This window comes from Monopterus albus, unplaced genomic scaffold (assembly GCF_001952655.1).
Source record: "Monopterus albus unplaced genomic scaffold, M_albus_1.0 scaffold547.1, whole genome shotgun sequence".
NCBI classification, from domain to species: Eukaryota; Metazoa; Chordata; class Actinopteri; order Synbranchiformes; family Synbranchidae; genus Monopterus; species Monopterus albus.
This window is the reverse complement of record NW_018128427.1, coordinates 72,660-85,741: the sequence shown is the minus strand read 5'-3', so window position 1 is coordinate 85,741 and position 13,082 is coordinate 72,660. Positions and strand designations below refer to the sequence as shown.

General features: G+C 42.6%; 1 protein-coding gene across 1 annotated transcript; it reads left to right on the top strand.

Moving 5' to 3' along the window:
• The first annotated feature begins 1,608 nt into the window (after positions 1-1,608).
• Positions 1,609-10,124, top strand: smpdl3a (sphingomyelin phosphodiesterase acid like 3A). Its single transcript, XM_020588515.1, has 8 exons — positions 1,609-1,818; positions 2,830-3,043; positions 4,962-5,106; positions 5,334-5,430; positions 6,417-6,580; positions 6,843-7,023; positions 7,869-7,993; positions 8,575-10,124. Exons 1-8 carry the CDS (start codon positions 1,728-1,730, stop codon positions 8,875-8,877), a joined length of 1,320 nt encoding a protein of 439 aa, XP_020444171.1. The 5' UTR covers positions 1,609-1,727; the 3' UTR covers positions 8,878-10,124.
• Positions 10,125-13,082: the final 2,958 nt, after the last annotated feature.

Sequence of the window (13,082 nt, the reverse complement as noted above, 5' to 3'; positions counted from 1 at the left end):
GGGATAATATTGAATGACTGGATCTCCTGGAATGTTAGTGGATGCCCACTACTCTAGATGTAGTTCTGGAAAAAGTAATAGAGTCTGAGGAAGACAAGCTGAGGACTATCATCCCAAAAGTAACTTCTAAAATGCTCTGAACATTATTACAAAGTGATGACATTGGTTTGTTTTTCTCTCAGAACTGATCTGTTGTAGCTTGAAGGATCCATCCAGTTAGTCACATTCTATTGGATCAGTCTGAAAAAGATAAACTGGACAAGTTTGTGTTGTCCCTCTTTCCATCTTTCTAACAGAACAAGAAGAGGAAGAGGAAGATGAAGCACCTGGAACCTCCAGAGAAAAGACCCTGCAGTGATCCTGAGATGCAACAGGAGAGGAGCACCAGGTAGGGCTGGACAGTTAATAAAATGTTGTTTACAACTATGATCTTGGCTTCTAACAATTATGAAAACAAAGTAACTGAGATAAAATGATTATTGTGCTGCACTTTGTTATGCAATGTTACTCTAGTTTTGTCTTGTATTATAAATCTAGTGCACCCCTTCAGTGCTCTACAGGGTGAACATTTTTTGCTCGCATCAGGTGAAATGAAACCTTACTTAACCCTTGTGCTCTGTTCGGGTCTGTGGTACCCGGAGACACATGTCACCTTAAAAACAACAATATATATAAATATATATATATTGTTGTTTTTAAGGTGACATGTGTCTCCGGGTCCCACAGACCCGAACAGAGCACAAGGGTTAAAGCAGGTGGGAATGATGCTCTGTCTGAGGGAGAGGTTGAAGATGCTGGTGAGAACATCAGCCAGCTCGCTGGCACATGCCCTGAGACCCCTCCCTGGGATGTTGTCCAGTCCTGCTGCTTTGCGGGGGCTTCCTCAGGACTGTGCGTACCAGGCCTGGTGAGACAGTTAGTGGAGGGGAGGCGGGGGGTTGGGTGGTGTGTGTGTGCCTCCTCTCTGTGCTCTGGCTGGAGGTCTCAAAGCGGGTGTAGAAGGTGTTGAGGTCATCCAGCAGGCTGTCTGTGGAGCTGATGATGCTGGTGGTGGTCCTGTAGTCTGTGATGTGCTGCAGGCCTTGCCACATCCATCCAGAGTCGGCAGTAGAATAGAAGCCATTCAGCTTCTCTATGTACTGCAGCAGCGGAGGAAGTACTCAGATCCTTTATTTAAGTACAGGATCTAATTCTACATTGCAAAAATACTTCATTACCAATCCTCAGTAAAATGCTACTTTAGAAATATTCGGTTAGCACTTAACTATAATCAGGAAAATGCACGTAAAGTATTAAAAGTGAAAGTATTATATTTTCATCAGTGATGATTTGTTGATTATTTTCTAGGTTTGTAAATTTTCAGAAAATAGTGAGAAATGCTGACAGTTTAATCATCTCATCATATATGTTGTATGTAAAGTTTAAATCTGTAGCCTATAGGCTACATGTCAAATAAATGTGACACGTCGGTTATGTGGCACTGAAAACGCGTGATAGAGTAAAAATAAAAAACGGTATACTCCAGTACAGTACAGTACTTGTACTGTCACATCCCGCCACTGACCTGCAGACTTTCAGTTTTCGTTTCTATAAGTTCCTCCCCTGAGCTCCAAAACCAGTCACGTGACGAGTTGGCCGCTGTACTTCCTGGTTACTTCAGATCAGGTTGACCTTCCGTGCTTGGCTATTTGGGATTATACCTATCTGGGCAGTGTGATACAGTGAACATGATACAACCCCTCATGTTTGTGCTGCTGATGTGCAGCGCGGCTCCGCTTTCCGCGGCACCGACTGGAAGCAGCTACCTGGCGGGCTCAGGTGAGTGGGAGACCCGGAACTTCACGCTAATGGCAACTCAGGGAAATTGTAGCTGTGTATTTCTGCCTTGTGTCACTATCTACCGAACGGCACAGGATAAAACGACCAGTGTGAGTTTGTACTTAACTGTCTTGAGTTGTGTGATGTCACTGCGGAAGTCGACCTGTTCTTAAATTTGGCGTTACTTGGTGACTCTGCTCCTGGCCGAATTTTCTCTAAGGCATTGAATATCTAGGGTAAGTGGTAAATGTCGCTCTGAATGTTACATTTCGTCTGCAAATGTTTAAAAAACGCATGAATTGACAGATTCGCGAACAGAGTTTGGCGTTCTTTGAGCCCCTGTAAATTTAAGATGGATATTGATGGTTTTATGGAGTTTTTACGTTTATTACCTAAACCGCAAAACGGGTTTAGTACTTCTTTTATAATCTAGCCTTAAATAATAGGCTTAAATAATAATACAGATAAAGGGAATAAAGACTGTACTTTAAAAAAGGATTTATAATAAAAAAGAAACTGTGGTTATATTAGCCTTACATTACATTCTATACAAGTTATTATAAGAAACTTAATTTTTAAAAAATCAAAAGATATTGACAAAGTTTGCCAACCCTTATTTGCATAATTGTTGTCAAAAACGTCCCATGCACTTCTCCTGTATTGACTTTATTGAAAGTGTTGTCTTGGCTAAAAAAACTAAAGGACATACATGTATGTCAAAAACAGAATTTGAGTTCTAAATGTAAAAATGAATAGGTAGGCTTCTGGGCAGTGCAGTTGTATTTTTGAGTTTATTTAAAGTGCATGCACATTATCATTTCTGTAAATGTCCTATTAGCCACATGTTCTCAGATATATTTAGTGGTGGTCATGTGCCTCAAATCAAAATATTAGATTTTTCTTTTCAGTAGTTAAATTTTTCTCTCTCTCTTTCACAAACTGTATTTTAGGTTGTCATCTCTGTCTGCACTCTCTCCCTTATCATTATTTACCATCCCTCCATCTATCCAGGCAGGTTCTGGCATATCACCGACCTCCACCTGGACCCCTCCTACCACCTGGCCCCAGACCCCACCAAGGTTTGCTTCTCCTCCAAAGGAGCCCCGGTCAAAGACGCCGGCCTGTTCGGAGACTTCCTGTGTGACTCTCCCTACAGCCTCATCCAGTCAGCCTTCGCTCACATGGCACCGCTCACACAGCCACAGGACTTCATCGTCTGGACCGGGTCAGTATGCTGATCAGGGAGAGATGGATGCAATTATGTCACTGCCATTTTCTTCATCCTCTCTGAGAATTAGACTTTAAAGGTTTTGTTGTGCTGCCTCCATGAACGATTAGGGCACAATATTGAAAACCATCAGCAGAACGTGTGGCTAACCAACTCATAGAAACACCATCAGTAGCTTTGAAGTAGTTTCATATCCTCTCCCCTGACTTCAGCAGCTGCTGTGCACCTTGAGTACCTTTCTGTATAAGTGTGTGTTAATGTGAGAACCAAACCACTTTGAGGTTCTAGACTTGGAGGCTGAGGATGTTTCCATGAAGCTGTGCTAGATGCTTCCCACTTTTTCTAGGGAATGTTTTGGAGCTTTTGCTTTTAGTCACATTAGAACAGGAGCTGAATGAGATGGATGGTTGTTTTATTTCAGACACATGTTCGTCACAGGATGCATTGTACTAACTTTAATGAAACCCCTGACTTTTCATCCAGCACCATCATCAGTTTAGGTTCATCCGGTGTCTTGGTTTATTTCCAGTTGCATCTTTCTGTTGTCATTATTACACTGTCTCTAAAATTCTCTTTAGTCTGGACACGTTTATTGTTGTTAACGCAAAGGACCGTTAAAGAGAAGAGATTTTGATCAAGTCAGGGTTTTGACTGTAATGTGGGTTCCTGTGTTTGTGTTCTTTCTTGTGTCAGCAAGCAGAAGTGTAACTTCCTCTTGTTCTTTGTGGTCTGTGCTGGATATAAAGTTCCATAATTTCACTTTACTTTATGATCTCCCTTGTGGTTTTTGGGTGAGCACCCAATTGACCTTATTCATCAAATTTCCATACTAACAGAATATGAGTCTAACCTGTAAGAAATGTACCATCTCAATGCACTTAGTAGAATTAAAGCTGCAGCTAATGATTATTTTATTCTGTCTTCTACATATTTTAGTATCCACCAGGTTCCCATCGTTACAGATGGAAAGACACATGGATGACGGCACATGATGTTTTTAAAGCAGTGAATAAAGTCCTACTTGAGCACTGAAGCACCAAACCTTGTCCACTTGTCAGAGCATTCTGCATTCTGTGGAAACTAATGTTCACACCGTTTAGACTGTGATAATGTGACGCGGAAAAACTGCAGGCATCAGCCACAGCAGCTCCTCCATACAGCTCGTTATTAATCTGCAGCTAATCATCTAAGCCAGGAACTCACAGGCTTAAGAAACACGCTTAAGAGAACGCCTTGCCTCTTGAAGTCTGAACAGACTCCTTGGGGATGAGGATTAAGTTGGTGTGCAAGCAAGATTTTTGTTTTATTCTATTGTTAATGGGTTATGTAGCATGAGCTGGCCTTTTCACTTAAAGGGGGCAGCCATTGTACAGAGGAATGTGCGTTATTTCTGCAGTCGGGTACGGCTGAGGCGGCTCCGCTGAGCCAGACATGTTTGTCTACAACAGGGAACACAGTGCTGTTAAGAAGTCAGGGTTTTCCCTGATTTATACTGGTGGGGCTGAGCGGTAGATGGCAAAAAACTACAGTGTTATTATTAGAAAAGTGTAAAAAAAATAAATAAATAAGATTCAAGTCATGATAAACAGCATTTGTCCTTTAAGTTGCTTATTTCTGTGCTGTTTTTTCCTGTCAACTCAACATTTTTGGTGGTTTAATAAAACAAAATGTAGGCAGAAAACCCAGAAGAGCCTGTTTACAGTAGTTATTGCAAGTGTGAAAAAATGCATTGAAGTTAACGGCTGGAAAGGCACGTGGCATTGCTCTGTGAATGGACTTCACTTGCACCTAGTCACTACAGTTCATGCAGAAGACTCCAGAGTCTGAAAGGATTAGAATAAACGTGTACAGTGTTCTTTCTCTTTAGCTTGTGACCTGCATTAATATACTGGGCCATATTCCCCCCCACCTGCAGTGACAGCCCACCTCACGTGCCTGTAGACAAGCTCTCCACGGAAACAGTGATCCAGGTGATCGGTAACATGACCCAGACCATCAGACAGCACTTCCCCAACCTGACGGTCTATCCTGCTCTGGGAAACCATGACTACTGGCCACAGGTAACTTCATGTCAGAGACTTACTCAGCAGTTTGAAGTTGTTCACTCTGTGCCACCAGTTTGTTACAGGAGCAGGTGAGAGAGGGGAAGCTTTTTCATTTGGACATTTGTGTGGTTGGGTGACATTTAGTGCCTGTATGCATGAGTGTACTTTGATTTGAGGTTTTGGTTTCAAGTATTTAAGGTATACTGTGTGTGAGATGATTGTGTTTGCACCGTTGATATTAGGACCAGATGCAAGCCTCTGCTAATGCCATCTACAAAGCTGCTGCCGAGCTGTGGAAACCCTGGCTGAAGCCTGAAGCTCTGCTCACACTCTCACAAGGTAACGGTGGTGGTGCATCAGCTGCCGGGAGCAGGGTTCTCTCAGATTCCTCCAGTCCACACAATATCTTTTAAACGCTTGAAAGTTCTTTAAATATTTTTAACGTCAAACAATCTAACTTTTAATTTTCTAAGTATATCCTCTCTGCATTCTGGCTACTGTAACTAGATGGTTTCAAAAAGGCAGTTGTGTTTTTGAAATCATGTGAAAGCCAGGAGCATATCAGCACTAAAATCTGCAAACTGTAAAGTTCCTATATTAAGAAATGAGGAAGAGAGGAAATCACAGTCCTATGGCTGATGTTGCTATACAGAGTTATTGTGTTGTTGCTCGAGAGGTTGGTGCAGATGTTTACATGTGACGACACCAGCACGTCAGATTTGAGCATCTTTCAGTCTGACTGTTAAACTCAGCACAACTTTCATACATGTTTTAAATTTGAACCACAGAGAGATACAACAGTCAGCCATAACATTATGACCACTGACAGGTGATGTAACACTGACTATCTCATCACAGTGACACCTGTCAGTGTCTATTAGGTAGCAGGCAAACTGTCATTCCTCGAAGTTGATGTGATGGAAGCAGGAAAAACAGACAAGTGCAAGGAGCTGAGTGACTTGGACAAGGGCCAAACTGTGATGGCTGTGATGGGTCAGAGCATCTCCCAGACTGCAGGGCTTGGTGGGTGTTCCTGGTCTGCGGTGGTCAGTACCTACAGCAGTGTCTAAGGAAGTACAGACAGTGAACCGGCCACAGGGTCACGTGCCAACCAGCTGCTGCATTGACTCCTGTGTATATGGTGTTAGGCAGGTGGTCATAATATTATGGCTGATCGTTGTACAATTCACAGTAATAGACAAATGCAATGTATCCTCACATGTCAGCCAGAGGTGCTTTTAATATTTGCCTAATGAATGAATTAATGATTATTGACTCTGTGTTTTGTAACATTTCGTTATTGTCTTTTTGTTCTTTTCCTGCAGGTGGCTTCTACTCCCAGCTGGCGAAGCCTGGCTTGCGAGTGATTAGTCTCAACACAATCCTCTACTATGGTCCTAATAAAGTCACACAGAACATGACGGACCCCGCTGGGCAGTTCAAGTGGCTGGAGAAGACTCTGGAGAAAGCTGCTCAGAACCTGGAGAAGGTCCAGAATTAGATGTCTTTATAGCTTGACCTCTGACCTGCATGTTGAATTTTTAAGTTAACATTTTGCAGTCAAATGACTTATTTCATGACCATTGATTGAAACCAAAGCCTATTTTTTCATAAATGAATCAAAGTGTTGGATATGTGTGGAGTATATGGCAAAACCTGTTTTCCGGTCAGCAGCGTCACTGCCACTGACCCAATTAGTTCAGTTTGCACTTGAACAGCTGGGATTTAAATGAGACCTCCTTCTGTTGTAGGTGTACATCATAGCTCATGTCCCTGTGGGCTTCCTGCCGTTTGTCAGAAACACCACTGCTATGAGAAAGAGCGACAACGAGAGGCTGGTTGCCATCTTCAGGAAGTACAGCCATGTCATTGCAGGACATTTCTACGGCCACACTCACCGTGACAGCATCATGGTGCTGCTGAACGAACAAGGTGAAACATAGTGTTTCTGATTACTGAAGTAACTCTGCACGTGTTCAGTTGACCTTGATTTTAAGCCCAGCAGTAGACATAATTTACTGAAAATGGCCTGTTTTCTTTCTTCTTGTTAAGTCTTTGCACTGTGCTTAACAGTAATATGTTGCTGTAGTCGCCTGTGTGTAACCGACACACACCTCTGTCATGGTTCAAGCAGAGCTGCAATGACTGCTTGTTTCAGTTATTATTCTTTTTTTTTATTTATTTAAAGAAAAGCCTATATAGTCAGGCTTTGACCTTCCTGAGCTCTGCATAGTGAATTGCCGATTAGACAAAGATAATAATGTGCTAATTATTCCCAGTTCTAAACTAAAAGCCCGTGCTCAGCTCTCGCCTAAAGCTACACCGGCACTGTGCCAGCAGAGGCTGTTTGCATTGCTGAGGACAGTGTGTGAGCAAACGGTGAACAAAAATTCAACACTGCACAAATGGCTGTATTATTTTGTCTGAAGATCTTTCACCTGTACATCACTGAGCTCATACAGTCACCTGTGCTTTATCCAGGAAATGCAACTCAAAGTGAGTCACATTAAAGACAAGAGTGACCAAAAGCCATTAAAATGAAAACTGCTGCTTTAATGTATTTATGTTCTGTGCATTTAAACAGATTTCAGCAATATATTTCTCAAATACCAAACTTGAATTTGTCACATAAGGTATCCATGTCTGTGAAGTGCACACAGAATAGATGAGCCAGAATTTTGCTGTTGAACATCAGGGATTTATTATGACTGAAGAATCACCAGATCCTGGCCACATGTTTACAACCTGAACCGAGTCATGTGTCTGCTTTTCTGTAGGTAAACCGGTCAATTCTCTCTTTGTGTCGCCGGCTGTTACACCAATCAAAGACATTTTCCAGCCGTACTCTAACAACCCATCTTTCCGCGTGTACCTGTACAACACCGAGGACTACACTGTGTTGGTAAGAACCTGAGTGCTACACGTTCAACTCATGACTTCTTTATATGTCACACGGTTTCCAGCTGGCCCAGTATCAACCAGACCACGACTTGTGGTTTAACCCCAACATATTTCAGCTGTGTTTGAAGGATAAAACCCATTAAAAGTCATGTACAGTGTGTAGCTGCAGTACGTGTACAGAAGTATGTGGACGCCCACATCTTCCATCATATGATTTTTGGAGATCTTACTCCAAAACCATAGACATTAATCTGCTGCTGTAACAGTCTTGGTTTGTTTAAGACTTTCCACCAGACTGTGGAAGCTGGCTGAACCAACCCAAACAGCCCCAGACCAAAGAGAGGCAAAATCTTAATCTCACTTTATTAAAAAGATACAGAAGAGAGATGAGAAATGCTTGAGTTTGCAATTATACTGATAAAGGTAATGAAACTGTAATGTCCTGCATTTAAACAAACACTTTTCTCTGGTCGAGAGAGAAGAAAGTCCCTCTTGATGATTAATCACAGTGTCAATCAACACACAAAAACAGTTTCTGGCACTCAAAGACCTTTTCTCTATCGCTTTTCTCCCCCTCTGAAGGATATCTGGCAGTACTATCTGAATCTGACGGAAGCCAATGAGAAACAAAGCTCTGACTGGAGGCTTGAATATATTATGACTGAGGCTTTTGGACTCGCTGACCTGCAGCCACAAAGCCTGCTGCAGCTGGGCCTGAGCTTCAGGCTGCCACAGGCCAAAACCTTTGACAAGTATTTTGTTCACTACATGGTCAACTACAACAGCAGAATCACCTGTGAAGGTGAGTGCAAGGTCCGCCAGGTGTGTGCCGTGCTCTACGTGGACGAGCCATCCTACTCCAAATGTGCTACGAGTGCAGAATAATCCTGTGCATGTGGATGAGAGGGAAGGATTGTTGAGGGTCTGTCTCAGGTGTCACACTTTTGAATTTTAAAATGATTTAGTTATGAATGATCTCATGTTTTTTTTACTAAATGTTGTAACAATGACAAAGGCTATGTCGTGCACTGCCTCTGCTGCTCCCAAATATTAGACCACGCTGGTTCTTCATCAGGTGAAATATCAGAAGTTATCTTGTGTTCTGTAGATGCAGTCCAGCTTACTGAACAAGCAGTAGTTGAATACAGTGAAAATATAATAATGTAAAAATGATCTCATTATATTATTGACATCTTCATTGTACTGATTTACAGCTCTCGAATCAAACAGTCCTCCTCATGAACGTGGATTCAAATGTAGGATCTTTGAGGGATTTGCCTCCGTTTTGTTTTAGTTTTTAGGCCACGGCGCTGGTGACAGCTGTGACCAGGGGAATTATGTTTTCCGGTTGTCCGTCCGTCCCATTCTGGTGAACACTTTGTTTTTCAAATTTTGCACAAGTGACCACGTGAACTCAAGGATACACTTTGGTGGTCAAAGGTCAGGGCCACTGTGGCCTCGTGTCTGTCCCATTCCTGTGAATTTGACTGGCTGGCAGAAGCATATGACTGCTCCAAGCTGCTTCCTCATCACTTTACATTCTATCTAAGATGCTACTCTCTGGTATCAGAGGTCATGTGTTTGCATGTTCACATGTAATTTGTTGAATTTTGAGAAAAATTCTAACAGAGTAAAAATATTATAGCTAGAATATTGTAAAAATATTCTAGCTTGCTTATACTGGATTAGGTTGCAGCCTCCAAAGCATAAAGGTGCTTCTCTAACTCATCGGCTTGTCGCTTTCGAGTGGTGTTCATCCGGGGACTCGGTGAGGTGTGGTTGTTTTTAGCTGGACACCTGCTTAAAAAGGGTAAGGTGCACTGTTTAACCTGAAGTCCGCTCTACAGAATGAGGCAAATGTGCTAATGTATTATACCTAATCTGTGGCGACCATCACTTGAGCTGATTCTTTTCATTGATCATGAATACTGACTGATTTTAATGTAGCTTCAATAATGTGTGCACATGATTTTTGATTTTTTTTGTCCCCATATACCAAAAGAAAGCAGTTATCACAATGAGTCTGTAATGTAGTTCATTTTGTGTTGTCTTAGAGCTTCTGGCAAACGCTGCTCATGAAAATGTAAATGCAGCTATGCACATTACTTTGTACGTTGCACAGTTACAGTGTATATATATATATTTCAGTAACGTGCACTCAAAATGCATTTGAAAAATGTTGTCTTTTGGAGATTTTCTGTTACAAATAAAGTTGAAATTGTGTGACGCTGTTAGTGCTGTTGCACAGAAATGAAGTATATGGAATGCATAATCATGTTACTTGTGACAGAGGATTTTAATTTTGCTCTTTATTTTTCTACCAAATAAAGATCTTTCATCACAGAATATCTTTCCTCAGGCAGGTCCTTTTGAAATACTGCTGCCAGGGATCTCGCGACAGTAGAACATGGGCCTTCAAAATCAGCTTTTAGTCTTTGTTAGTAAACTCTGGATCAACATTCCACTAGAGATTAAACAGCCTCAGTGTCCAGTTTTACATCTCTACTAAAGACTGGCGATATAAGTAAAGCTTATCCATGTTAATGAAGCCACCTTGCCTGTTTCAGAGCGAGGGCAGTCTGTGTGTAGTATCTGTGTGCTACAGGTTATAAAAGAGAAGAGTTACTAATCTGAAAGCCACAGTAAAACTTGTGCAGGCCTGTTTGTCTCTGCAGGGAGGCAGAGGAATGGCGACTGACCTTATGTGACCCTCTCGCTTCAGTTTCACCCCCTCCCACCTCTGTCCCCTTCATCTTATTCTTCTCCTGTTCAAACTTCCCAGAAACCCCTCTTGTTTCTCAGCCAGTACCTCAAGCATTTGCCCCCTCCTCTTCCCCTCCACCCTCCCAAATCTTTGCCTCCCTCTCACATGTTGATTACACTGATCTTAAAGCTACATCAGCTTAGGTGACCAAACGCTGGGCTGCAACAGAAATGATAGAGTTGCCACATTTTGCTTAAATTAGGCACCAGTACAAGTTCTTGTCAACAGTGAGCAGTGGTTCCCGACCTGGGGGTGCACAGGGGGTGCAGGATCAATCTTAGGGGTTTGAGATGGATTAACAGGATAAAAACAAAGAAGGAAGAGCATGTTTCCACAAACTAACATTTTAATCTGTGTTTCATTGGATGTCAGAAAACTAATTGGCGACATTCTGACCAAGCTGAAGGATGAGCAGCGCCTTAAGACGCTGTACAGGCTGTAATATTAGTTTGACCACTTATCTTACTTCAACACTCTGTTTATATTATTGAAAAACTCGAGACAGAGTTACTAATTTTCCCTTTGAGCCTTGAAGAGTGAATCTGTGTGTGTGTGTGTGTGTTCAGATCTTCCCCTCATGTGCCCCCTCTGCCATTATGATTCTCGACCAAGCCTGGCGCGCCTCCGCTCAGTGCCTGACAGAACGTAACCGAGGAGACGGAGCTGACGGCGATGGAGAGGACTCCGTCACCACGGTAACGGCAGTAGCGCTCTCAGGCCTCTGAATGCATCTCTGAGATCACTGTTAGCGCGGCTGTTATTTAACCACTGACCTGCCAGTTACAGGCAGCAAGTAAAGGTCTGTTTTTGTCGGAGGGTGAGATCCTTACCACAGCTCCACCGAGTGGTCGAGCTGCCGTTGGACTGACTGGGAATTTACAGGACTGTGCTGAAGTTTTAGGCACAAACAGTGTGGTGAGGATGCTTCCTGAAATAATGCCATGAATAGTTTTTATGAGTGTTCAGTGAACTCCAAAGTGCAGCAAAGAGAGAAAACCTATTAGCTGTGACCACCCTTTGCCTTTACACAGCACTCATACCAGGTAAACTTGGTCACAGTTTTCCAGGTACTTGGCAGCTTGTTTGTTACAGATTCCGCCACGGTTCTTCTATAGATTCAGGCCTTCTCCACATCGCCTGTCTCTTCCTGTGATCCCAGGCTGATGTTGAGAGCAGGGCTCTGTGGCCATCTGATGTAGGACTTTTGTTCTTCATGACTGACTGAGTGTTTGAGCTTGTTCTGCTGCAGAATGAATCTGGGATCGATCAGACGCCACCCTGATGGTGCAGTGGGATGGATACAATCTAAAGTGTCTAAAACTTTGCCGCACAGTAGCTACTGTATTATACTATGTCGCATTAGTTATATCCAATTAAAAGTGATTAGTGCTGTTTATCAATCATAAGATCAATTTTACTTCAAGTTAATGTGAAAACACTAACAACCCTACGCTTTACTGGTGCATTTTTGCATCAAACCTATCCTCTCCTCTCTCCACCCTAAATCATACATGAGCATAACTTGCTAATCACTTTGCAGATGATCTCATTAAAAGGTCTAAGGCAAAGAAAAGTCTTTACGGGACACAAGGAGGACAGGTTAAGAAGAAAATAACAGACATCAGCTGTTTTAATTGATTCCTTTTACTCTCTTTGTGCAGTGAGAGTTTGCACCCACTGTATTTCACTTTTATAATGAACCATTATTTTTCTTTTTATAAAGCCCTTTGTACACTGTTTTCAACATACAAATCAAGTCAGTTTATATAATTGTTTAGAGTGAAGCTTGCACTCATACCTTCAGGTTAAATGCTACATTAGGCCTATATTTTCTATGCAGCGTGATTGCCAGCACTCTGTTGTTGTTCAGGACAGCCAAACAATGCTCCTTTCATAGAGTAGGAATTCGTCAGTAGGCATGAATGGACCCCTTCATCAGAGATGGAGATGGCTAGCAGTGTGTGTGTACTGGTATGGCTATCTTTGAGAGGACCGGAGTCACCGTGGACATGTGGGCATTCTGGGAAAGTAAGGACATTTTGGCCAGTCCTCCTAGCTTCAAAGGGGCTGTCTTAGGATTTTAGGCTAGAAGGAGGTTTGAGTTCAGGTTAAGGGGCTGGGAAATGCTTTATGTCAGTGAGTGTCCTCACAAACATGGGGGCCCAGTCTCAGATTAGAGCTTGTTCTAAGCCTCTTGGACCCCAGATTGCTCCTTTGTATGGGCCCACCATAGGCAGTTCCCCAGCAGCCAATCAGAAAACCCATTACTTCACTCTGTGTTCACGGCCAAGTTGGACTAGCAACCCCACCCCCCCCCCCCCTCATC